At 40.9% G+C, this 25,182-nt stretch overlaps 1 protein-coding gene across 2 annotated transcripts; it reads right to left on the bottom strand.

The window, feature by feature from the left end:
* Positions 1-383: 383 nt before the first annotated feature.
* LOC149289533 (E3 ubiquitin-protein ligase MARCHF2) lies at positions 384-14,619 on the bottom strand. 2 transcript variants are annotated; one of them, XM_089490625.1, is made up of 4 exons: positions 14,444-14,619; positions 13,826-14,021; positions 4,565-4,774; positions 384-542 (listed from the first exon to the last, which is right to left on the bottom strand). In XM_089490625.1, the coding sequence occupies exons 1-4, from the start codon at positions 14,617-14,619 to the stop codon at positions 384-386; spliced, it is 741 nt and encodes a 246-aa protein (XP_089346751.1). The 2 variants fall into 2 exon arrangements, with proteins under 2 accessions (XP_089346751.1, XP_089346752.1); XM_089490626.1 differs by lacking the exon at positions 4,565-4,774.
* Positions 14,620-25,182: the final 10,563 nt, after the last annotated feature.

Genomic DNA, 25,182 nt, shown 5'->3' on the forward strand with positions numbered 1-25,182 from the left:
ATTTTCTTTTAGTGCTATAATTGAGGTGCATTGAATGATACATGTTTGAACATAAAATTAAACACCATATATCTTAAACGTGGTACTTCTATTTTGATGTATTAAACCTCTTCAATCCTGCACTCATTGCTAAAGCATGTAGGTAAGTAAACATAATAGCACAACATTTTAATATATACAAAATATGGATGCCTAGACCATGCAAGGAAATTTCCTGCAAGGTATAAAAGGTATACCTGTTTTAATATATTGCAAGTCACCACTTAATTTTTGTTTTTTTATTGATATTTTTCACTCCACTTTTGTTGGATTGTATAATATATATTAGTAAAAGTAAAATGTTCCACAAATAATACCAGAACTTCGGGTCTGAATGTCAAGTCTCATACAGTGGTCTCATCTGCCACTTTCTTTAAGAGTTTGGAGGAGATTAAGGAATGTTGTGTAGTGGAAGCCATTTTTAAATCTGGAATCAGCAGCAAAACCTTCTGATTGGTCCGACGCCACTCGGAGTATAGCTGGCAGTGGTAGCGGAATGATACCTGGCACAAAGAAGCATAATAAAAATTATGCACAGTACTCATGGAGACAATAGTAAGGAAAAAAATATGTATATTATTATACATATACACACATAGCTAAATATAAGTTTGGATTTACTTTACAAAACACACTGAAATAGTTTAACTCCTTCAGTCCCAGGGGTTTTTGGTACCTCAAGTCCCAGAGCAATTTTTCCATTTTTGTGGTATGTTGATTCAGCGATTATTCCCCTTTCCGGCGACTAGTGTACCCGTGTAAACTATATATCAAGGAGATACCATAGTTGGATAATTACCTGAGAATTTAGGGTGAGAAAATGAGAAAAAACCCTAAAACCCCCTCTGAATCCTCACAAAATTTGGTAAAGCGACTGGAAATCACCTCCAAATGTATCAATTCAGGTGCCCTGATTTCAGAAATACCTAATTTATATAGAATTTCCATACCTTCCCAGCACTTATAGGGAACATACTGGAAGATGTACATTTTTTATTTTTTTTTACAAAGCTGTAGAACTTTTTACATTAGGTATGATGGGATTGCAACTCTAATTTTAAACAAATAAACCAAATGTACCCACAAAAGTATATGTTTCTGTAAAGCAGACAACCCAGACTATCCTAACAGGGGTATCTGGGCACTCTTAATGCAGCTATTTGGCCACCAATTACTGTCAAAGGTGGCTTCAGAAATTATTTCCTACGCTTTTTTCACCAACACTTCTGCGTTGTTCAGATTTTTTTTTGCGCAGGGTAAGTGGTACAACAGAGAAATCCAGGCGAAATTGTTTAGCTGCATCTCCTGATTATGGAAATACCCCACATGCTTTTTTTTTTCTCCTTTCTTTCTAGAGGGCCATATCTATCCCTTACATATAGTACCCTATAGGGTAGTATTTGTTATACTTAATGGCTTAATGGGTTTGGAGGTTGTGAATGGGGGCATCGGGTTATACCTTTTAGATGTTGTGCTAGGGCAATGGGATGTAAGGGTTTTTTCCTTTTTTTATTATTATGATCTTTTTTTATAATTTATTTTATCAGTGCAGTATGGTCAGAGGGACCTCTTGAATATGTCATTAATGCCAGTGATTTCACAATGACATCACTTAGCTCACTTTATTGTTGTTTTTTTTCTTGTATTATTTTAGGGATTTTTTTTTAATTGTTAAAAAAAAATCACTAACACTTTTTTCTTTTGTTTATTTTTTTTCAGCTTGTCAGAAGAGTGAGAAACATGGTTTCTCACTCTCCTCCCTGCGATTCCTTAGCACCGATCACACTGTGATCTCTATGCAAGTCTCCATAGACTTGTATTGGGGATTACAGTGTCCATGATCGGTGTGTAGGAGGAGCAATTGGATATCCCAGCAGGGTCTAGACAAACCCTGCAGGGGAAATCCTGTCCTCCGATGACCTTCCGGGTGACGTCAGCAGTGACATGACCCAGAAGGGAATGCCTGATCGCGTGATCGGGCATTTTCAATGTAATGGCTTTCCGGCACTCGCACCAGCAGCCATTAAAAGTGATCAAGCAGCAGAAAGCCATGCTATGCTGGCTTCTGCTGACAGGGTGGAGTCCAGGCTGTCAAATGACACATCCCTTTACTACATGCATTTTTAGGACATACAGGTACATCTATAGGGGACTGAAGGGATTCAAATCTATAAAACGTATAGAAGCATGTCTTAAAAACTAAATTAAAAAATGTTTTAGTTAAAAGTAAAATGTACTAGATTACAATTACGTAAAAACTGTATTTGCAGTCATCTCCATTCTCTGTGGGCTGTCGTATCTAGCTGCTTTGAGTAGCCAGTCAGTGTCAGGAAAGTGCACACGTTCCCCACGCCAGCTGACTAGAGGAGTGTATAGCAAGCACATGACGATGTGCTCCGCCAAACACTTCTCACGTGCAGAAAATGCGTAAGGGGAATTCTGCAAAATACACAGCTATCATATGGATTAAAGTGCATATGATAACTATGATAGAGCATCTCTCTAAACCTGTAATACCGTATTTGCTCTATTATAAGACAACCCAGATTATAAAACGACCCCCAAAATTTGAATATTAATTTAGGAAAAAAAGAAAAAGCCTGAATATAAGACGACCCTATAGGAAAAAAGTTTTACAAGTAAATATTAATTCATGTAAAGTATTTTTTCATATTTCCTTTTATTTGCCAACCTGTCCCCCCAGTTATGCACATCTGCCCCCAGGCTTGCCACCTTGCCTCCCTGATATGCTGTCACGAACCGGGGGAGCAGGTCTGATAGGAACCCAGGTGCAGGGGATACGAGGGGCTCTGTCTGTACCCCACGATGCATGATGGCCTGGGGTTGTTACAGACAGGCGCAGGAAATAAACCATAGACAGAAGATCAGGATTAAGAGTTGTATTGCATATGATGGTACAACAATATAAACAAGGAAAGTCACTTGGCAGGAAGCCCTCGGGTTGGGGCACACACGACAGGAAGCCCTCGGGTTGGGGCACACACGGCAGGAAGCCCTCGGGTTGGGGCACACACGGCAGGAAGCCCTCGGGTTGGGGCACACACGGCAGGAAGCCCTCGGGTTGGGGCACACACGGCAGGAAGCCCTCGGGTTGGGGCACACACGGCAGGAAGCCCTCGGGTTGGGGCACACACGGCAGGAAGCCCACTTGCAGGGCACACGGCAGGTTGCCCACTTGCAGGGCACTCGACTTGGGAGTCCACTTAGTGGACTCAGGAACCAAAGCAGGAAAAAATCAGGAACAAATCAGGAACCAAAGCAGGAACAAATCAGGAACCAAAAAAGGAACAGATCAGGAACCAAACAGGCAGTCCTATAACATCAATGTCAAGGCCCAGACTGCAGGGCTGGGCAGGTTTATAAAGGTTGTCTTGATCAGGTAATCAACTGCAGCTGGACCTGATAATCAGTCTGAGTGGTTCTGAGTGGCAAGGGCGGCCACTAGTGGCTGGAAACGTAAAATGAGTAGCACCAAGTTTAAACAAGTCCATACAGCGAAGGGTGAACGTTACATATGCCTTATACCCTCCTATATGCCACTCTGCCTCCCTGATATGCCTTTAACCCCTATATGCCACTCTGCCTCCCTGATATGCCTTATACCCCTTTATGCCACTCTGCCTCCAGAAATGCATTTTAACTGCCAATCTGGCATATAGGGGGTTAAAAGACATATCATGGGACAGAGTAGCATATAGGGGGGTATAGCATTTCTGGAGGCAGAGTGGCATACAGGGGTTTAAAAGGCCTATTATAGGGCACTCTGCCTCCAGAAAATCTTTATGCCACCCATAAAAGACTCCCCCCAACTTACCAGTGCTTCTGACTCCCTGGTGTCTGGTGGGGGCAGCGGGTAGTTCTGCCATAACTTCTATGAGCACCGGAAGGTCATGTGATGCCGGTGCTGCGTCATAGAAGCTACGGCGGAAGTACAAGCAGTAGCGGGGTCGTCTGCGTTCATTGAACAGGCTGGCAGGGAATTCTCTCTGGCAGCCAGGGAAGGTACGCACAATGCGCATAGACAACCTCACTTTCGCCGCCGCTCGGTGATAGAAGCCCGGTGTAAGTGCCGGCAGCAGCTGAGGTTACCAGACAGGAGGATCCAGGTCCCCTGCAGTGCTGCAGGGGATCTGGATCTTAGTCTCATAGTGAGACCTCATTTGATTAGAAGATGACCTTGATTATAAGACAAGGGGTATTTTTCAGAGCATTTGCTCTTAAAAAAACCTTGTCTTATAATCAAGCAAATACGGTAATTGATTGTTTTATCAGTCAGTTTCCACTTCATGACATGACCAATTCGCAAACAGAATATTTTTCAGAGGCATGTTAAAAAGTAATCTGTTAACATTATGAGACACATGCAATTAATTACCACAAATCTATATAAAAAAATCTATCCTATACAAGACAGTATAGGACAGTAGAATATATCAGACAATTTTGATTTTTATTCTGGAAATGTATGCTTTTATGATTGTATCCTTTTTCTGTGGCTACTCACCAATGTCCAAAGAACATATATAGTAAAAAGTGCTATAGTGAGAGCAATAAGGCCAACAGCTTCAAGTCGGCTGTTGAACTGCAAGTGATCCTGTGCCCCACGGAGACACAGCCAGCCAGAGATGGCTGCCAGTGGGGTAATAAATAAAAAACAGACCATGTCACAAAAGAGGGTTCTCTTTTCATTTCGTGGACCTGGATCCTTCAGCCACTAAAAGAAAAGAAGATGCAGGTCAGGTGTGCACATTAAACAAAAAACATTGTCTTTCTACAATTTACTATTTCTTAAAAACAACCCTTCATAATTTTGCATTAAATGTGGCATCAACAATATATATGTACAACAGAAAATAGAATGGTTTATTCTGAATAAACAGTGTTTTGCATTGACCTCATTGCATTGACTACGTATTATAAAGCTTTAGCCGTCACGAGCTTCTCCTGGGCCAAATTGGCTCTGCATTTAGCCCAGCTAAACTGGTGAGATGAGGTTTGTCTTATTTAAAGTGGATTTTTGAGCTACTTGGCACATCTAGTTCGACACGGTTCTATCTCAGAACATATTTGGTCTATGCTGAAGAGGACACCCATATATCAATCCCCTGCATACTTAAGATTGTAAACTGTGACTGCAAACTGTAATGGCTTAACCATTTCTGCTTAAAGTCTCTATTTATTACCCCATCAGTGAAGAACTACTTTTAAAATTTTTCATTATCGGGTACAAAACCCGATTTATAGCATCTGACATATCTGAACAGGTGTTGAATATACACCTGTTAAAACCTTGCATCTTGAAAGTAGTAAAGCGTGTGGCATAATGGGGGCCTTGTGATATTGAACTATGCATTATTTACAACAAAAAAACATATCCTTGAAAATACTTTGGGCACTCCATTTAACCACTTAAGAACCAGGCTAGTTTAACTAGTTTCTTCTTGGATATCCCCCTCTTTATAGTGTGTAGCCACACTATAAAGATAAATAAATATATATTCGGGGGCAAGTAAGGCTTTTTTACGACAAAAATGTTAAAAAGATTAAAAAACTCCAAAAGATTATACATTATACATATATTTAACATGCCCTAATTTGAAAAATACCCTATATACTTTAATTTTATTTTTTTTAAACCCCTACTTAATCCGAACTAGTTCCCACTAGCTAACCCCACCCCCCATACTATTATTATGATTTATATATATGATGTTTTATATAGTGGCATCAGATTCCGTGGCGCTGTACAAAGGGTAGACAGGACATAACAATTAGTATATAAAACAACAAGATGACATAGAGAAACCACAGATTAGGAGGGCCCTGCTCAAAATGAGTTTACAATCTAGAGGCAAGAGAAACAAAAAGATCAGAGCAAATATAAAGCTAAACTGAAAGGAGGCAAATTATTAGATTAGATGCACCAAAGGACATATGGGGAGAAAATTGGCACGTTATCAAATGAGGGTTATAAAAACTTTTTTGGATAGATATACAAGTGAAAGGAGAAAATGTAAGACATGAACAGTTAGCAACCCTTTTGCCGCTAAGCCATTTCCCACCCTGGTGCAAAGGCAATTTTGATCATTTTGCTGCAACTCACGTTTAAACATGTTTAGAATTACATTTCTTGGGAATAAACTATACAAACCATATATTGTTTTTTTCAGCACACCCAGCAGATTCCAAATATACATGTTTATATGTGTATGTCTCATTAAGTTTGCAAAATAAAGCCAAAAATTGGAAAAAAGTGTATTTTTTCACTTTCGACTCCATAAAAACTAATTTGTAATTTTATTTTTCTAAACGCTAATATCAAAACCTGTGTCGCTAAATATTTGTAGTATGTAACCGGTCTAAAATAAAGAGAAATTGAGAACAGTAGACTGATTTTCTAATATTTTATTGCTAAAAGTTCAATTTACTAGACTATCAAAAAAGACATCTTTAACCCCTTGATGACAATTGCCGGTCCGGGCACGTCACGGAAATTCAAGTCGATAACGACAAATGATGTGCCAGGACTGGCACGTCTTTAAACGGGTGCAGAAAGCGATCTATTTTCGCTTTCTGCACCGAAACGGCGTTGCTGTAATGCCTCGACCTCGAGGCATTCAGCAACGCCATTATCGGCAGAAAGGGGCCATCTCTGGCCCCTCCCCGGGGCGTCAACATCCGCCATACTTTGTATGGCGGCGGACGCCCGTTTTAAAAGTGCCTCCTAAACTTAAATGGTGTCGCTGGAATGCCTCGATCAGGAGGCATCCAGCGACACCAAACACTTACCTGGGGATGGACTGTGACCGCTCCGGAGAGCGGTCACAGCCGCAGCTGCCGGTGATCTTCGCCATCAGCAAGGTGGCGGCGGCCCGGGAAAAAAAACCAATAAAGTCTAAAAAGTTCGCTAGACGGTCTCCAGACCCTCTAGAGAACTCTGGCTCCACTTGCAGGTTGAATACAGGTACTGCATTCAACCATGCAAGTCAATGGAGCTCAGCTTTCTAATCACAGTGTGATTAGAAAAAATAAATTAAAAATAAAATTAATAATAATTAGAAAAAAAATAGTAAAAAACCAGTAAAATGTAAAAATAATTTCCCACTGATGTCACTATCAGGGGAACCTTCAAGTTGAAAAAAAATGTTAAAAAAATAAAAAAAAGGCAAAAAAAATATATATATATATAAAAAATATATTTTTGTGAGCAAGTCCTAAAATTAGCATATTAGCTTAAAACAATTCTCGCATGGAAAGAGTTAAAATACTGGCATATTAAATGCCCATGGGGTGTCTACTTTTAAAAAATGTATTATTTGATGGGGTAAATTGAATTGGCCGGGTTCAACAAGGTCCCAATTAACACGGGGGGGAAGGATGGCCACACATCTAATTTCCAATTAGAAAAATGCACACGTACCAAATGTGGCCTTTTAGTTCCCCCCAAAAATGACAAACCCATGCATGTGGGTTTCACTGTACTCAGGAGATGTTGCTGAACACATATTGGGGTGTCGTGTGACAGCGGCATATACCAGGAGCTGTAAATTCATACATAACATAGGTGTGTGGGGGAAAAATACACACACAAAAATACTACTGCAAACTTTGAAAAAATGCTGGTGGTAAAATGTGTGCATGCAAAGAGTTAAAATACCAGCATTTAAAATACCCTGGGGTGTCTAGTTTTCAAAAATATATGGTTTTGTTGGGCACACTGAAATGGCCCGGCTCAAAGATGTACCAAATAGGGCATGGGCAGTGGATCCCCAAATGCCAAAGTTCAACACTGAAAAATGTGCATGCCCCAAATGTGGCCCTTTTGCCCCCGAACAGCCAGGCAAAATCATTCATGTGAGGTATCACTACGCTCAGGAGATGTTGCTGAACACATATTGGGGTGTTTTGTGATAGTGACATATACGAGAACTTTTTAATTCATACCTGAAGTAAAATGTGTGTGACAAAACAAATGCAAAAAAATGACTACCACAAAGTTTGACAAAGACTGGTGGTAGATATGGTGCATGGAAAGAGTTAAAATACTAGCATTTGAAATACCCTGGGGTGTCTAGTTTTCAAAAATATATAGCTTTATTGGGCACACTGAAATGGCCCGGCTCAAAGATGTACCAAATAGGGCATGGGCAGTGGATCCCCAAATGCCAAAGTTCAACATTGAAAAATGTGCATGCCCCAAATGTGGCCCTTTTGCTCCCAAACAGCCAGGCAAAATCATTCATGTGAGGTATCGCTGTACTCAGGAGATGTTGCTAAACACATATTGGGGTGTTTTATGATAGTGACATATACCAGAACCTGTTTATTCATACCTAAAGTAAAATGTGTGAAAAAACATAGTAACATAGTAACATAGTTCATAAGGTTGAAAAAAGACCAAAGTCCATCAAGTTCAACCTATATACATATTGTGTCCCTACTGTGTTGATCCAGAGGAAGGCAAAAAACCCTTATGAAGCAGATGCCAATTGCCCCATACCAGGGGGAAAATTCCTTCCCGACTCCAAATATGGCAATCAGAATAAATCCCTGGATCAACGTTCTGTCCCTATTAATCTAATATCCATTAATGCAAACAAATGCAAAAAAATTACTACCATAAAGTTTGACAAAGGCTGATGGTAGAATAAGTGCTTGGAAAGGGTTAAAATACCAGCATTTGGAATACCCTGGGCTAAATTGCATTGGCCGGCTTCAAAGATACCCGAAATGGCACACGGGGGGAAGAATTACCAGATTTGGAAAAAATGGCTTTGAAATAGCAAAACGCTACCTGTACTTATTGCTCCATAACGTGCAGAAAAAAGCAAAAAAACATAAAAACATTGGGTATTTCTAAACTCAGGACAAATAGTAGAATCTATTTAGCAGTTTTTTTTATTACCTTTTATAGATGAGTAAAAGATTTTTCAACTAAAAGTTAGAAACAGTCATTTTTTTCAAAATTTTTCACCATATTTTATACTTTTTTTAATAGTAAATAATATGATACAATCAAAACAATGTCATCTAAAGAAAGCCCTTCTTGTCCTGAAAAAAACAATATCTAATGTGTGTGGGTTCAGTAAACGGGAAAGAAGAAAATTACAGCTAAACACGAGCAGCGCAGAAATGTTAAAACGGCCATTGTCACGAAGGGTACAAAAAGTAAAATCAGCCTTTGTCACGAAGGGGTTAAATTTAATGCATGGCTGCCGTCAATTAAACAGCTCTAGCTGCTTGGGATGTTAAAAAACTATATATTTTTAGAAACTACACCCCCCAGCTGCAGCAAATGAGGTCTTATTTGTATCACAAATTTGCCGTGCACAACAAATAAGTGAATATCACACTTATTAACCACTTAATGACAAAGACGGTACATGGGGTGCAGTTTATGCAAATGTATACTTTATGTACCATAATTTAACTTCCCAGCTGTCTAATTGCAGGCATAACCCCTAAATGTTTTAAGACAATTTTTTAAAAAGATTTTCAAATCTGCCATATCTTAAGTTAAAGTGGTCTAGACATCTGGGAAGTTAAATTAGGGCACATAACGTACACATTTCAAGAAACTACATCCCTTGGAGCTTCAAATGAGGGTCTCCATGTATTTCTAGGACAAACTTGGGAGTGCCAAAATAATGATTGAAAATGTTGCTTTGGCTAGAAAATATGGTTTTTTTTGTGCCATAATTTAACTTCCTACGTGTGCAGTAATGCCACCTCAAGGCTTCAACTACAAACACTCACCATCCACACGCCTTTCATATCTCCATTCACTTGCAGGAGCACACACCATTCTTTCCCCTTACAATCCCAAAGAAATTATGGTAAAGGGAGAAAAAAAATCACTTTTACAGCAAGTAAAAAATGCAAGGAGCTCCAGGGATGAGATGGTTACTCACATTCCACACAGGCTAAATGGCTGATTTTAATAATATTTGCAGTTCATTTACAGTTCATCAGGATTTCAAAAATTGCCTCCCTGTACCATTGGCTAAATTTAACCCCATGATCAAAGGGATCATGGGATTAAAATTTAGTATTGGCCATTTTTAACATTGGCTACCACAGTGATCATTTAGCTAGAATACTTAAACTTTTTTTTTTTTTTTTTTAAATTAATCTAGTTTATTTTTACATCATTTAATTTGTGGGTCTCTAGGCAATTTTGATCTTTATTTATCTGCCTTTAGAGACCCCCAAATCATTTTTTTTACTTTTTTAACTTAATATTTTTTATTCGAGGTAAGTCACTGCTGAGGACATAGTGGTTACGTCCTCCGCACCTGAAGTCCACTTGTGAGGACGTAACCATTACGTCCTTAGCAGTGAAAGGGTTAAAGCCAAATTAATCCCCTGGTTATTTTGTACGTTTGGCCACTGACAGACAACATCAGTTTATTTGAACAGTGAGAGACAGAATAATATTGTGTAGGTCACCCTTTTGCTGCCAAAACAGCCCCGATGTCACCTTTCGCCGGCGGGTCTGTCCGATGGGCTTCGCTGCTGCCGTGCGTCCGTCTCGCTCCCTCGGAGCGGGGTCTGCGGCAGGGGTCCTGGAGAGGATCTTCTCCCGTCCTCGGTGTGCTGGAAGTTCGCACACGTGCACGCCGACATGGAGGCCGGGAATCCTATACCCGGCAACAGTGTACGTCACGCTAAGGGGGCGGGTCCTCCCGCCATTTATCTGATTGGCTAATTATTTGCTGCAGCTGTTTGGCACCAAATTTAAACCCCCTGCTCACTCTAATCTGAGCCCTTGTGTGGTACATACGTTATCACTGTCTCAGTGTGTTATATTCTGATTTACTGGTTTTCTGGCTCCTGCTTTGTTCCTGACTACTCTCTGATCGCCGCCTGGATTGTCTTCGGATTGATTTTGGACTTTGCCTGTTTGCTGCCTGCCTCGACCTTGGACTGTGACCTGTTTATGCTATTTGAACTTTCCTGCTGTTGTCCCACTATTCCTCCTACAACTACTTGTCCTGATAGACGGGTCCCGTTTGCAGAATGGTGAGCTATCGTAGGATTGTTACACCAGATCCGTTGAGGCATGGACCCCAATAGACCTTTGAAGGTGTGCTGTGGTATCTGGCACCAAGACATTAGCAGGAGGTGGGGTCTCCACGGATGCATCCTGGCGCCATGTGTTCTCCAGGTAAGCGACGCACATGCACCTAGGCATCCACATGTGATTCATCAGCCCAAGCCACCTTTTTCCATTGCTCCATTGTTCTTATGCTTACCTGCCCATTGAAGGCGCTTTTGACAGTGGACAGGGGTCGGAACGGGCACCCTGACTGGTCTGCGGCTACACACCCCCATACTGAACAAAATGCGGCCCACCAGACTTTGAGGGAGGGTGGTGGGTTATCGCATCACAAAACAAATATAAACAGGGGTGTGTGTGGCTGGTGGGTAATACACATGGCAGTGGGGGCATCAATAGACAAGAGGATGGTTGGGCATCACATTAACCAGTAAAAAAGGGTTGGGGGCATCAATACACAAGGAAGAGGGTTGGCTGGGGCATCACATAAATCAATATACAAGAGTGTGGGGGCATAAATGCACAAATGGGGGTGATACACAAGGTTGTAGGGGGGCACAATCAATAGTAAAGGGGGCCTGGCTGGGGCATCAATACACAAGGGGGCAAAAATACAAAAGGGGCAGTTAATGACAAAGCAGTGTAGAAAATGATTTTTTTATGCTTCAGTGTGGCAGAGCCTTTCCTGGTGTTGGTGTGGCAGAGCCTGTGTGTGCTTGGGTGTCGGTGTGGCAGAGCCTGTCCTGGTGTGTGTGTTTGGGTTTCGATGTGGAAGAGCCTGTCCCGGTGTTTATTTGGGTGTCAGTGTGGCAGAGCCTGTCCTGGTGTGTGTGTGTGTTTGGGTGCCGGTGTGGCAGAGCCTGTCCTGGTGTGTGTGTGTGTGTCTGGGTGCCGGTGTGGCAGAGCCTGTCCTGGTGTGTCTGATTATCGGTGTGGCAGAGCCTGTCCTGGTGTGTGTGTCTGGGTGTAGGTGTGGCAGACCCTGTCCTGGTGTATGTGTCTGTGTGGCAGAGCCTGTGTGTGTTGGTGTGGCAGAGCCTGTCCGTGTGTGTGTGCGTGTGTGTGTTTGGGTGTCGGTGTGGCAGAGCTTGTCTGGGTGTCAGTGTGACAGAGCCTGTCCTGGTGTGTGTGTGTATGTGTTTGGGGGTCGGTGTGGCAGACCCCATCCTGGTGTGTGTTTGGGTGTCGGTGTGGCAGGTTGTCTGTTTCCTGGCACTTTACTTACTGCAGGAATAAATAGAACTATTTAATTTTTACTTATCCAGAGATAAAACGCCCTCCTGAATTTGTAGTCACTTCAGAGGACAAAACTTTCTTGGCTCAGAAATCAGTGAAAGGAAAATTAAAGGTTTGTGTTATTTACTCTGTTTCAATCTGCATATTGTATTAAAAAGGATTAGTGGTACTAAATTGTGGCTTCACGCCCAAGAACTGATGTCATCTTTATGCAGGGTACATCGATGCCAATGAGTTAAGTTAAGATTCTGTCTGTTTTATTTATTTCCATATAACGGCCACCAAAATCCTCAGCACCAGGCCCTTGATGCTCTTAATCTGGCCCTGCCTCCAGTGTGCATCAACCAGCTTGTACCCACAGTGTCCTCCAGCCTTGTGCAGTTTTATTTGGCTAAACATGTTTTAAATGGTTTGTGGACTGACTTTGTTTTACTGTTTAAGTAACTTAGTATTGATAGAATGACATATAAAAGTTGATCAAAAAAACGTTTCCACTGCTTTTTTCATTATCGCCAAATTAACCCTGTATTAATATGCATTATGAACATACCGGGGAACTCTACGTGTTTGAGCCGGGTCGCGGGAGCGGGGTCTTGACATGCCCCACTCCCGGCCCATTTTTCCTCCCACCGACGTCAGTGTACTGTCCTGGCCACGTCCCGCAAAGGAAGGCTCCGGGTAGCCCAGGTATGATTAGAAAGCTAAAAGGCCTTTTTTTCTCTCAGTAAAAAATGAGTTCGGCCCACGCACACACACACATTTCTGATGAAGTGGTCCACTGCAGAAAAAACTTGGACACCCCTGGTCTAATATATCCCAACCACTGACAGGCGCCGTGATAACAAGATTATCAGTTGGACATAATGTTATCGATGATCGGTGTACATCATTTTATTAAACCTTGGGTTGAACTGTTTCCTAACATTCTCTCTGTCTTCGGTCTCTCTCCATCTCACAACAGTCAGAGACAAAGGCAGTGCTTACAAGCATCTGACTATATCCATGGTTGTTTGCAGAAGCGATCACATGTACAGAAATGCAGGGGATCTGCTGTAGCTTGACCACTCGGGTCATGGAGTGGTCAGCAATATCAGTGCCTCTATTTTATCATGTACCAGGTACAGCATTGGTCCTATAGGGACAACTTTTTTTGATGTACCTGGTACATCATTAGTCGCGAAGGGATTCATATATTGTTAATTTATTTCCTTTGCAATTATGTTTTGGAAATTTGTGATACCAAATTATAGCACTATATTGGAAAAATGCACTTAAAACATAAACAAAATATTCTCTGGACCCTAGGGTACAAAAATGTACAGGCCCTTGATTAGCATCAGTAAAGACCTATACAGATGTCAGTAGTAAAGCAAAACTAAAAAAAAAAACATTAAAAAAAGAGGAAAAAGATCTAGCCAATATACACTCCTCAGAATAATATTTGCCAACAGCCGAATTAGATTATTTTACCTCTGTCACAGGCCTTGGCCTTCTTTCAACGGTGAACTCTGTGTGACACAATTCACAATAACTTGTATTGGAGGAGGACAGCCACTTCTCCAAGCAACTCTTGTGTACTGTACCCAGTGTTCCAGTGCAGTCGCATGGAGACAAAAGCCTCTCTCCATTACTTCCTTCATGACATATTCGGCAAATGGGTCCATCGCTCCAAAAAGAAATAACATAATAATTTAAATTTAATCTTAAAGTTTTTAATACAAACTGCTTGGCTTTATACTGATGTTGATGATTCACTTGACTGAAGTCAGGAGAACCTGGCTGTAGGGTATGCATGAAAACCCAATCTCCTGAATACAGAAACTTAGAGAGTAAGTACCCATGCAGTCACAGTTGGGTACGCTAATTGGGTAAGCACTAATGCTAGCAACTCAAATCAGAGTTTGATGCATTTGGAATGGAAAACCGACATCTAAAAAGGTTAACAAAATGAAATTACATACTACAGACATGAAAAAGTCTCTTAATTTGGGGGATATCAAAGCAAACTAGCTTCACTGGCACCTGAAAAAATAGGCTTACTGCACACTACAGTTAACTATGTGGTAAAGATAGTTAATCACTGCTTACCTCTGTGTGCCCAAAGCTTTGATCACTGTAGAAAGTAGCTGGCCATCCTTAGCTGTTACTTGGGTGATATACTGAGGTTTGCCAAGGTCTGGATCTTCCAAAGACTTCAAAAAAGTGGCACTCCCTCTGCAATCACACAGGGAACCGGGAAGGTGGCAACAGTCCCCTGTCATCATTGCAATGGAGAGCAGTTTGCTCTTTACAGACCAAGTTCGGGACTCATGGTTGGTCTGTATTTGAAAAAAGGAAAAAAATACATCATCATAGTTTAGTACTGGACAATGCATTCGTTAAGATCTCATACATTTTCCCTCAAGCTAAAAACCTGAGTGAATCTGGAATGCTATGACCTGGCTTAACATCGAACAGAGAAGTTTAGTTATAACTGATGAACAAATTATATACAGTTTCAGCGTTTCTAACATTTTTCAGATAAATAAGGAGACAAAACAAGCATGTGGATGTACTCCTCTTTCCACAAATGTTCACTGCTTTGAAAGGACACTGATGATCATACCTGGGAACTCTTCGGGTTTGACCTGGAGTTTGCCGCGTGAGCACTGCTTCTCCGGTTCAAGACCCAAATCCTCCGGGTCGCGGGGTCTTGACCCGCCCCCGCCCATTTTTCCTTAAAATGGGGGTGTTTCTCGCTGCCGTCAGCACTATTTAAAAATAGTGTAAAAAAAGGTCCCGAAAACCAGCTACAAATATGAAAAAACATTTGCTGTGTACCTGCCCAATAGAAAAATGTTGTAGTTTATAACTGGGCATTTTGGCCCCCAAAACATTTCAAAAAATGCATATGAAATATCATGTGCTGGTGATATGTTGCTGAACATAAATTGGTGTCACTGCTACGCAAAAACACTACCATGTGGAAGGAATTCTAAGGGAAACTGCAAAAAAACACATTTTCCCCTACAATATTCCCCCACCTTTTGATACATTAGTGCCAATAAATATTTTACACGTATGAGTATCAGTTAGTGATCACCATACTTATAAATACATTAATAATCACTGCCCCCAGGATTTACATTCCCCTTTACCTCTAACTGCACCTTAAGTTAACTTTATTAAATTAAATTAACCCTCAGCATTAAATTAACCCTAAACACCCCATCAACCATGACTGCCCCTAAAATTAACCCTTAACACCCCATTAAGCATAACTGCCCCCAAATTAACCCTAAACACCTCATTAAGCATAACTGCCCCTAAATTAACACTAAAGACCCCATTAAGCATAACTGCCCCTAAATTAACCCTAAACACCCCATTAAGCATAACTGCCCCCAAATTAACCCTAAACACCCCATTAACCATAACTGCCCTCAAATTAACACTAAAGACCCCATCAACCATACCAATTTATTAGGTAATTTATCTGGAGTACATGCAATTAATTTAGGGGCAGTTATGGTTGATGGGGTGTTAAGGGTAGTCATGGTTGATGGGGTGTTAAGGGTTAATTTAATGCTAAGGGTTAATTTGATTAATTTAATAAAGTTAACTTAAGATGCAGTTGGAGGTAAAGGGGAATGTAAATCCTGGGGGCAGTGATTATTGATGTATTTATTTATAAAAGTATGGTGATATTCTCTGAATGATTTGAATCCCAATGAAGGCAGAGAGTCGTTCAAAGATTCGGATTTTACAGTGATCCGGATCCCTGTAAGATCCGAATCTTTGAACGACTCTCTGCCTTCATTGACATCACTCGAGTAGGCAGGCAGGAGGGTTCATTGACTAATGAAAGGGCTTGCACGGAGGGACTGGGAAACAGTAACTCCTGTGAGTCACACTGAGTGATCCGAAGATTCGGATCATGAATCGGATCATTTCAGTGAACGAGTCGAAATGATTCGATTCACATTAATGATCTGAACTTCCCATCACTAGTATCAGTTGAAATTGTAAATGTTAAGTTAATACGGAAAAAAAAGCGACGTCCACTTTCTTTTTCAAGGGGCCAATGAGGTTCTTTGTAATTTTTTTAGATTTTAACCTGAATGTTTATCTTGCAGGGGGTTTGCATCATTCAATGAAAGATTTTAAAAGAGCCAAAGCACAGGTTCATTTTCAAAGCTCAAAGGTTGCCGACTCCTGTGAAGTTGGAAGAAATGCTTCCATTTTCAAGTATCTATCCAAACAAGGAGAAGGCCAGAATAATAATTGAAGGGTTTAGTGATGGTTTTAAAGTTCCTGTTTATGATTTTATATGGGCTAAAAATTTAATTTGAGGTTAATTTACAGGTTGCAATTAAGAAAGTTCAGAAAGAAGTTGCTTTATGCAGAATAGCAGGCCCTTCTGAGTATATCCCATTTCAATGTTTTCGTTTATCCCCTTTAGGCCTAGTTCCCAAAAAAGAAAAAGGTACTTTTAGACTAATACATCATTTGGCATTCCCGACTGGTCAATCATTAAATTATGAAATAGATAATTTTTTTTTCCTATTAAATATGCTTCTTTTGATTATGCTTTGGATTGGGTCTTAGCATTCGGGGAGAAATGGCAAAAGTAGATATTGAGTAGGATTTTCAATTGCTGCCTATGAATCCAGAATGCTTTAACTCTGGGTTTTCAATTAAATATTAAGTTTTACTTTGATAAATGACATTTTTGCTTTATTTTTGGAATGGGTATTAAAATTTAAAACAGGTGATTATTTGGCTGATTTTCTCTTTAACCCCTTTGTGACTTTATGTTTTGTACTGCTCGTGTTTAACTGTAATTTTATTCTTTCCCGTTTACTGAACCCACACAAGTTATATATTGGGGTTTTTTCAGGACAAGGGCTTTCGTTAGATGTCATAGTTTTGATTGTATCATATTATTCACTATAAAAAAAGTATAAAATATGGTGAAAAATTTAGAAAAATACACTTTTTCTAACTTTTATTTTAAAAATCTTTTACTGATCTGTAACAGCTAATGCAAAAAAAAAAAACCCTAATTAGATTGTACTATTTGCCCTGAATTTAGAAATACCCAATGTTTTTATGTTTTTGTTTGCTTTTTTTCTGCATGTTATGGGGCAATAAGTATAGGTAGCGTTTTGCTATTTCAAAACCATTTATCCAAATCTGGTATCTTTCCCCTATGTGCTATTTCCGGTATGTACCTGTATTCAACCTGCAAGAGGAGCCAGATTTCAACTCCATTGCGGCAAAATCACTCGCAGTGGCGGTTGTGACGCGCCCTGGGGTGGGAGTTCGGTGCCGCTGAATGCCTTGTGATTGAGGCATTTCAGCAATCGTTGATCGCCTCCTAAACTCTTTTAACAGGGGCGTACACCGGCATACAGTGTAAGGTGGACATTGACGCCCCGGGGAGGGTTTGGTATTGTGACGGGCACCCGTCGGTTCTACGATGCTTCCTGCCGGGACCTATGGTTAATCACTTCCAGCTCTAGCCGACACAAGGGAGGAAGGGCACAGGAACTGGTCTGGTGTCTTTAACTTCACGGCACCGCAGCTTGCCGAGGCGTAGCTGAATAGTGCCGTAATTGTCCTGAAAAGGACAAGGAGTGATCCAGCGAGCCCCTGAAGCATTAGATGAGACTAATGTTCCAGGGAAGTAACACAGTTTATTGGGGAAACACGAGCTTATATACAGGTTAAGTGAGGAAAAGACCATAAATCATGTCCATCTTCCCGCCCTGCCCAGACAGTCCGGCGCCACACTTAGGCCACCGAGCCCTGCAATGTCCGTATAACTTTAGCCGTCATTCTCGGGGGGGATCCTGAAGGAGCGGCGGCGATCCCGGGGTGCCGATGGATAGCTTGGGGTCCTGAGGGTATCCTGTCTAAAAAGCGACACAGTCAGCCGAAGGGACCCCGAGCGACAACAGTTTAAAGTTTGCCTGGGACGGAGTTTGCGAGATAGCCGGCGTGCGTATGATAACCCGGCTGATCTCCGCTCCCCTAGCTGTCCCAGCAACCAGGGATCTGTAGAAGACTCCCTCTACGAACCACCCCTGGTCCGTACCCCACCACCTGTAAGAATCTCCATGCAAGAGAGGCCAAAGTCCGTGGGGGCAGGGCATGTGGCACATGGATAGGGTAGGGTAAGACGGGAGGGAGAACAAAGCACAGACAATAAACACCATCATGAGGGTCCTGGCACGTCAATTGTCGTTAACCCTTTGTTTTCGGATGACTTGCCCAGACTGTCAATTGTCATTAAGGGGTTAAACTGGCTCTAATGTGTGTTTGGATTTATGTGAATTTTGTAAAATGGCAGAGGAATTCCTGTGCCTAAAGAGAAAACTGTACTCCCAACAAACTGTTCACAATTTTTGGTTATAATTATAGATTCTAAGAATATGGAATGCAGGTTACCAGAGGAAAAAAATTATAAATTGCTGTGTACATTAACCACTTAACGACCAGTGCTTTAATGGTGTTGCTTCAGAAACACAGAGATCGGCATCAGGGGCCCCGTGTGGCCCCTCCCTGTGGCTTCAACGTCCGCCATGACACCCGTTTTAAGAGTTTAGGAGGCGATCAATGATTGTGTCCTAAGCGTGAATGGTATTGCTGAAATTCCTCGATAACGAGGCATTCAGCGACATCGAACACCCACCCCAGGATGCACTGTTACCGCTCCAGAGAGCAGTCACAAGTGCCACTGTGAGAGATTTTGCCTCTTGCAACATGGTGGCTTCCTTTAAAAAAATAAACAAGTTTCCAGGACGGTCTCTCCATTCAACCATGCAAGTTAATGGAGCCCAGCTTTCTAATCAGAATGTCAAATATAAAAAAAGAGGGGGGAAAAATGAAAATAGCTAAAAATAAAATTTATAAAAATATGGTAACATTTAAAAATTATGCAGTGATGTCACCATCAGGTGAACCATCCAGTTCCAACAAAATGTAAAAAAAAAATCTTTATTTTTACAAGTGCAGGTGCTAAAATTAGCGCTGTATCTCCCCAAAATCCTGACATGAAACTAGTTTAAATACTAGCATTTTAAATAGCCACCTTGGGTATTTAAAATGCTAGTATTTAAGCTATTTCCATGTCAGGATTTTGGGGAGATACAGTGCTAATTTTTTTTTTTACATTTTGTCTACTGTAACAAAATAGATGGTTTGATGGGGATATTGGGGTGGCAAGGTTCAAAGATTTCCCAAATAGGGCATACGCACAGACTGACCAAAATGGAATAAAGCGCATGGGATGTATTGTGTTTTACAGTGACATATATCAGGAGCTCTAAATGTGTGTAGAAAAAAAAAATACCACCACAAATTTTCACAAAGGCTGGTGGTAAAACTAGTGCATGGAAACGGTTAAAATATCAGCATTTACAATATCCTAGGGGGTGTCTAGTTTTCAAAAATATATGATTTGATGGGGTAAATAGACCATATGTCAAAGTTCCAAGTAAAAAAATGCGCACTTCCAAAATTTGGGGTTTTACCTTACAAAGAATGCAACAAACCAATGCATGGGTAGTATCACTGTACTCGGGAGATCTTGCTGAACACATATTGGGTTGTTGTTTCACAGTGACGTACTATATACCAGGAGCTATACATTTATACTTGAAGTACAATTTATGTGAAAAAAATAAACACAAAATTCCTATTGTAAACTTTGGCAAAGGCTGGTGGTAGAACCTTGTGCATGGAAATGGTTAAAATACCAGCAGTCGAAATAACTCAGGGTGTTTAGTTTTCAAAAATTATATAGTTTCATAGGGTAAACTGAATCAGCCAGCGTCAAAGATGGCCCACTTAGGACATAGGGCCAGAGGACCAGATGTTAACATTCAAAGTTCAAAAATGCGTACTTCCCAAATTTGGCATTTTACTTCACAAACAACCCGACAAATCCATGCATGGTTGGTATCCCTGTATTCGAGAGATGTTGCTGAACACATATTGTGTGACAGCGACATATACCAGGAGCTGTAAATTCACATCTGAAGTACAATTTATTTGTACAACGGGTGGTAGTAAAATTAGTGCATGGAATGGGTTAAAATACCAGCATTTGAAATACCTTGATGTGTCTAGTATTTAAAAATATACGGTTTGATGGGGGTAAATTGCATTAGCCTACTTCAAAGATGTCCAAAATAGTACATGGGGCCGAATGACCAGATTTGGAAAAAAATGGTTTGGAAATTGCAAAACGCTACTTGTACTTATCCTAATAACTTGCAAAAACAGCAAAAAAAAAATAACCAAAACATTGGGTATTTCTAAACTCAAGACAAATAGCAGTATCTATTTAGAAGGTTTTTTTGTTAGCTTTTGCAGAGGAGCAAAATATGTTTCAAATAAAAGTGAGAAAAAGTGTTTTTTTTTTTTAATTTTTCATCTTATTTTTTAGGAAATTAGATTATATGATTAAAAATAAAGAAAAAAATACAATATATTACTTATGTGGGTCCACTAAATAGGAGAGGAGAAAATTACAGCTAAACACGATCACAGCCCTGGTGACAAAGGGTACAAAAAATATAACACAGCCTGGTCCTTAAGGGGTTATAAGCAGCTAAGAAAGTGACAGTGAGAGAGTTACAATAGTTGCTAGGTTACATCAAGAATAATACCAATGGGCAGAGTATTCACAAGGAAAATATCACTGGCTATATCTGGGAAAAATTGAGGATATTGCGGTATGGTTAAAAAAATGTAGGCGCTTTAATGGGCGTGCTATTTGTCAACAATGTTTTGATTTTAATGTAGATTAAAATTTGTTTACTGATGCATCCAGTTCATTTTGTTTTGGTGTATTCTGGGAAAATAAATTGAGTTTTGGAAAATGGCCTCTAAATTGGGTTTGTGCAGGTTGGACAAACAATTTAACTTTATTAGAATCATTGCCGATTATAGTTGCATTAGGAACCTGGTGTTCAGTTTTTTTGAGATAAAAGTGTGGTGGAAGCAATAAATTTGCTTAATGCTTCCTTCCACAAGTGGTTACTTTATTTATAAGGCTGGTTTTGCTATGTTTATGCAATATTTGTAAGGGCAGTACATATTGACGGCAAAATTAACAGCATAGCTGATGCTATTTCTCATTCACAGTGGTCAAGGTTCAAGGAGCTGGCACCAAATGAAGAAAAAGAGGAAGTGCAAGTGCCTTCACATTAATTGTACTGTTTAAAACTAATTGCTTTTGGCTCCTGTGGCTAAGGCTATATGGATTAATTATATCAAAGCTTTGCAGATTTGGTTACATTTCGCTGCAGTTAGGCAGTTTAACCCGTTAAGTATGAGTTTAGAAGCGGCAATTTGCTTTGTTTTACAGCAAACACAGAATAAATGGTCTAAATTGAAATTGAGTATTTCTTAGGGCTGCAACTAACGATTATTTTCATAAATTGATTAGTTGGCCGATTATTATTTTGATTACTCGATGAATAAGATTAAAAAAACAGCAGAATAAAACTTTGAGAAAAATGCATTTTTTGTTTTAATTTCCCAATCTGCCCCCAGTTATGCACATCTGAGCCCAGGCTTGCCACACTGCCTCTCAGATATGCCTTATACCCCCTTGATATGCCACTGTGCCCTCTGATATGCCTTATACCCCCTTATATGCCATATTGCCCTCTGATATGCCCTATACTCCAGATTTGCCACTCTGCCCCCACATATGCCTTATATCCCCTATGTGCCTTATACCCCCCTGAAATGCCACTGTGCCCTCTGATATACCTTATACCCCCCCTATATGCCATAGTGCCCTTTGCTATGCCTTATACCCCAGATATGCCACTCTGCCCACCCAAATATGCCTTGTAACCCCCTGATATGCCACTCTGAACCTCCCAGACTTAATCTCCGTGCTCCATACTCCTTGCTGTCTAGTCGAGTCAGCCGGTGGAGGTCTGCGCGATGCACGTTGACAAACCTCTGCTCTGGTGCTCCATCAGTGCCGGCGGTAGCGGAGGTTGTCTGCGCGCATCACACAGCCGCCCACCAGCTGCCAGAGAGGCGTATACAGGTCCCCTGCAGCGATGCGGGGATCCAACTCTCTGGCAGCTGGCGCAAACAACCTCCGCCGCTGCTGGCCAGTACTTCCGCCGGGGCTTCTATAGTGGAGCACCGAAAGGTCATGTCACGCTGGTGCTCCATCATAGAAGCGAAGTGAAGTCTTAACTGAGCTAGGTGGTTTCCGTTTTTGGCATGTAGAATTAAACAAGGTTGTGCTGGCCTTTATTTCAGAGATGGCATTCACTCAGACATGGGTACTTATATTTTTAATAATGGTCTACAGCAGGGGCGTCCAACATGCGGCCCGCGGGACCTCGAGGTGCGGCCCGCGTGAGATCGGCAGCCAGGATCACAAGAGCCCTGCTGCTTACTTGTGGGAGGGTCTATGCTCCAGTCCTGCCTCCTCTGTGGGGAGAACGAGGGAGGCCGTGCCCCCTGCTGAAGTCTGTGATCGGCATTGAGAGAGCTGTAGTGCAGGTAAGGGGGTGGGGGAGTGTGTTTGAATGAGTATGCCTGATTGAGGGAATGAATCTGTGAATGAATGTGTGTGTGATAGCATGGATGTGTAAGTGCTGGAACCTAGGCATGATGGGACTGTGATTGCTGTTAACAATCCCACTCCTATCATGCCAAGTCAGCCAGTATATGCTGAAACCTGGCTAGCTGCCCCCTTGTGTATTGATGCTGCCAGCAGTATGGGGTCTGCACTTACAGCCACCCTGTACCAGCATGTACTGGCTGACTTGGGATGATAGGAGTGTGATTGCTAACAGCAATCTGCTAACAGCAATCACAGTCCCATCATGCCTAGGTTCCAGCATTTACTGGTTGGCTGGGTATAAAAAGAGTGTGTTTGCTGTTAGCAATCACACTCCTATCATGCCAAGTCAGCCAGTACATGCTGAAACCTGGCTAGCTGTCCTCCTTGTGTATTGATGCTGCCAGCAGTATGGGGTCTGCACTTACAGCCACCCTGTACCAGCATGTACTGGCTGACTTGGGATGATAGGAGTGTGATTGCTAACAGCAATCACAGTCCCATCATGCCTAGGTTCCAGCATTTACTGGTTGCCTGGGTATAAAAAGAGTGTGTTTGCTGTTAGCAATCACACTCCTATCATGCCAAGTCATATTGTTGATTTTTTTTGTCCAATTGTGGTGTGTTACTTTTAATAAAAGCATGGTTACACACTAAAATTGGACAAAAAATACCGGTACAATGCCCAGCCAACCAGTACATACTGGAATCTAGGTATGCCTGAGATTGCTGTTAACAATCATAATATATAATTTTTTGTACAATTTTGGTGTGTAACTTACTTTTATTAAAAGTGTGTGGGGGGTCATTTTCAGTTTCGGCTAAGTGAACCCTGAATTTTCGGTTTTGGTACAGAATTTTCATTTTAGTGTATCCCTAAAATAAATAGAACTATGTTATTTTTACTTATACAGAATCCTGCATTTGTAGTCACAAAACTTTCTAGGCCCAGAAATCAGTGAGAGGAAAAGTAAAGGTTTTGTGTCATTTAATTTATTTTAATCTGCATATTTTATTAAAGGCCATATTTTCTCACAGTGAAAAATGAGTGCGGCCCTCGCACGTATACAATTCTGATGAAGTGGCCCACTGCAGAAAAAACTTGGACACCCTGGTCTACAGAGTTTAGTTGAAAACACGTAGACCGGCTGACAGTGTTGCTGACATGCCTTGACAAGGCATGTAGCGACACAACCCCCCTACCCTGATCGCCTTGTGACTGCTCCGAACCACAACCACAAGCGCCATCAAGTGAATGGCGTTGCCAACTGAAAAATTCATCAGTTCACAGAGGGTCTATCCAGACCCTCTTGAGAACTCTTGAGCTCCTCCTGCAGGTTGAATGCAGGTCAACCATGCAAGGTCAATGGGACCCAGCTCATTAATCACTGTGATTACTAAAAAAAAAAAAAAAATGTTTAAAAAAAATTTAAATGTAATTTAAAAAAATATGGTAACATGTAAAAATAATTCCCCACTAACACCAAAAAAGTGCACATATAAGTTTTTTATGAGCAAGCCCTACACTTAGCGCTATATCTTCACAAAGATTCCTGCATGGAAAGAGTTAAAATATTGGCATTATAAATGCCCATAGGGTGCCTAGTTTTAAAAAAAATTTATGATTTGATGGGGTAAATTGAATTTGCCGGCTTCAAAGATGTCCCAAATATGGGACATAGGCACAGACTGACCAGATGTCTAAATGACAAAAAAATACACACCTCACAAAGGTGGCCTTCTATCTCACAAATATGCTGAACACATATTGGGATGTTTTTTGACAGGGACATATACCAGGGGCGGTAAATTCATACCTGAAGTATAATGTGTGTGAAACAAATACAAAAAAGATTTACTATCAAAGTTTGACAAAGTCTGGTGGTGGAATTAGTGCACGGAAAGGGTTAAAATTTGAAATACCTCGGGGTGTCTAGTTTTTAAAAATATATGTTTTGATGGGGTAAATTGCATTGGCCGGCTTCAAAGATACCTGAAATAGCACATGGGGCAGAATGACCAGATTTGGGGAAAAAATGGTTTTGAAATAGCAAAATGCTACTGGTACTTATTGCCCCATAACGTGCAGAAAAAAAACCAAAAAAAAAAAAACCATAAAACATTGGGTATTTCTAAACTTAGGACAAATAGTAGAATCTATTTTGCAGGTTTTTTCGTTTGTTTTTGCTGATGAGTAAAACATTTTTTAAACCAAAAAATCACCATATTTTATCATTTATAA

The sequence above is a fragment of the Sceloporus occidentalis genome, unplaced genomic scaffold (genome assembly GCF_023333645.1).
Source record: "Sceloporus occidentalis isolate IW3139 unplaced genomic scaffold, rSceOcc1.0.p SCAF_45, whole genome shotgun sequence".
NCBI classification, from domain to species: Eukaryota; Metazoa; Chordata; class Lepidosauria; order Squamata; family Phrynosomatidae; genus Sceloporus; species Sceloporus occidentalis.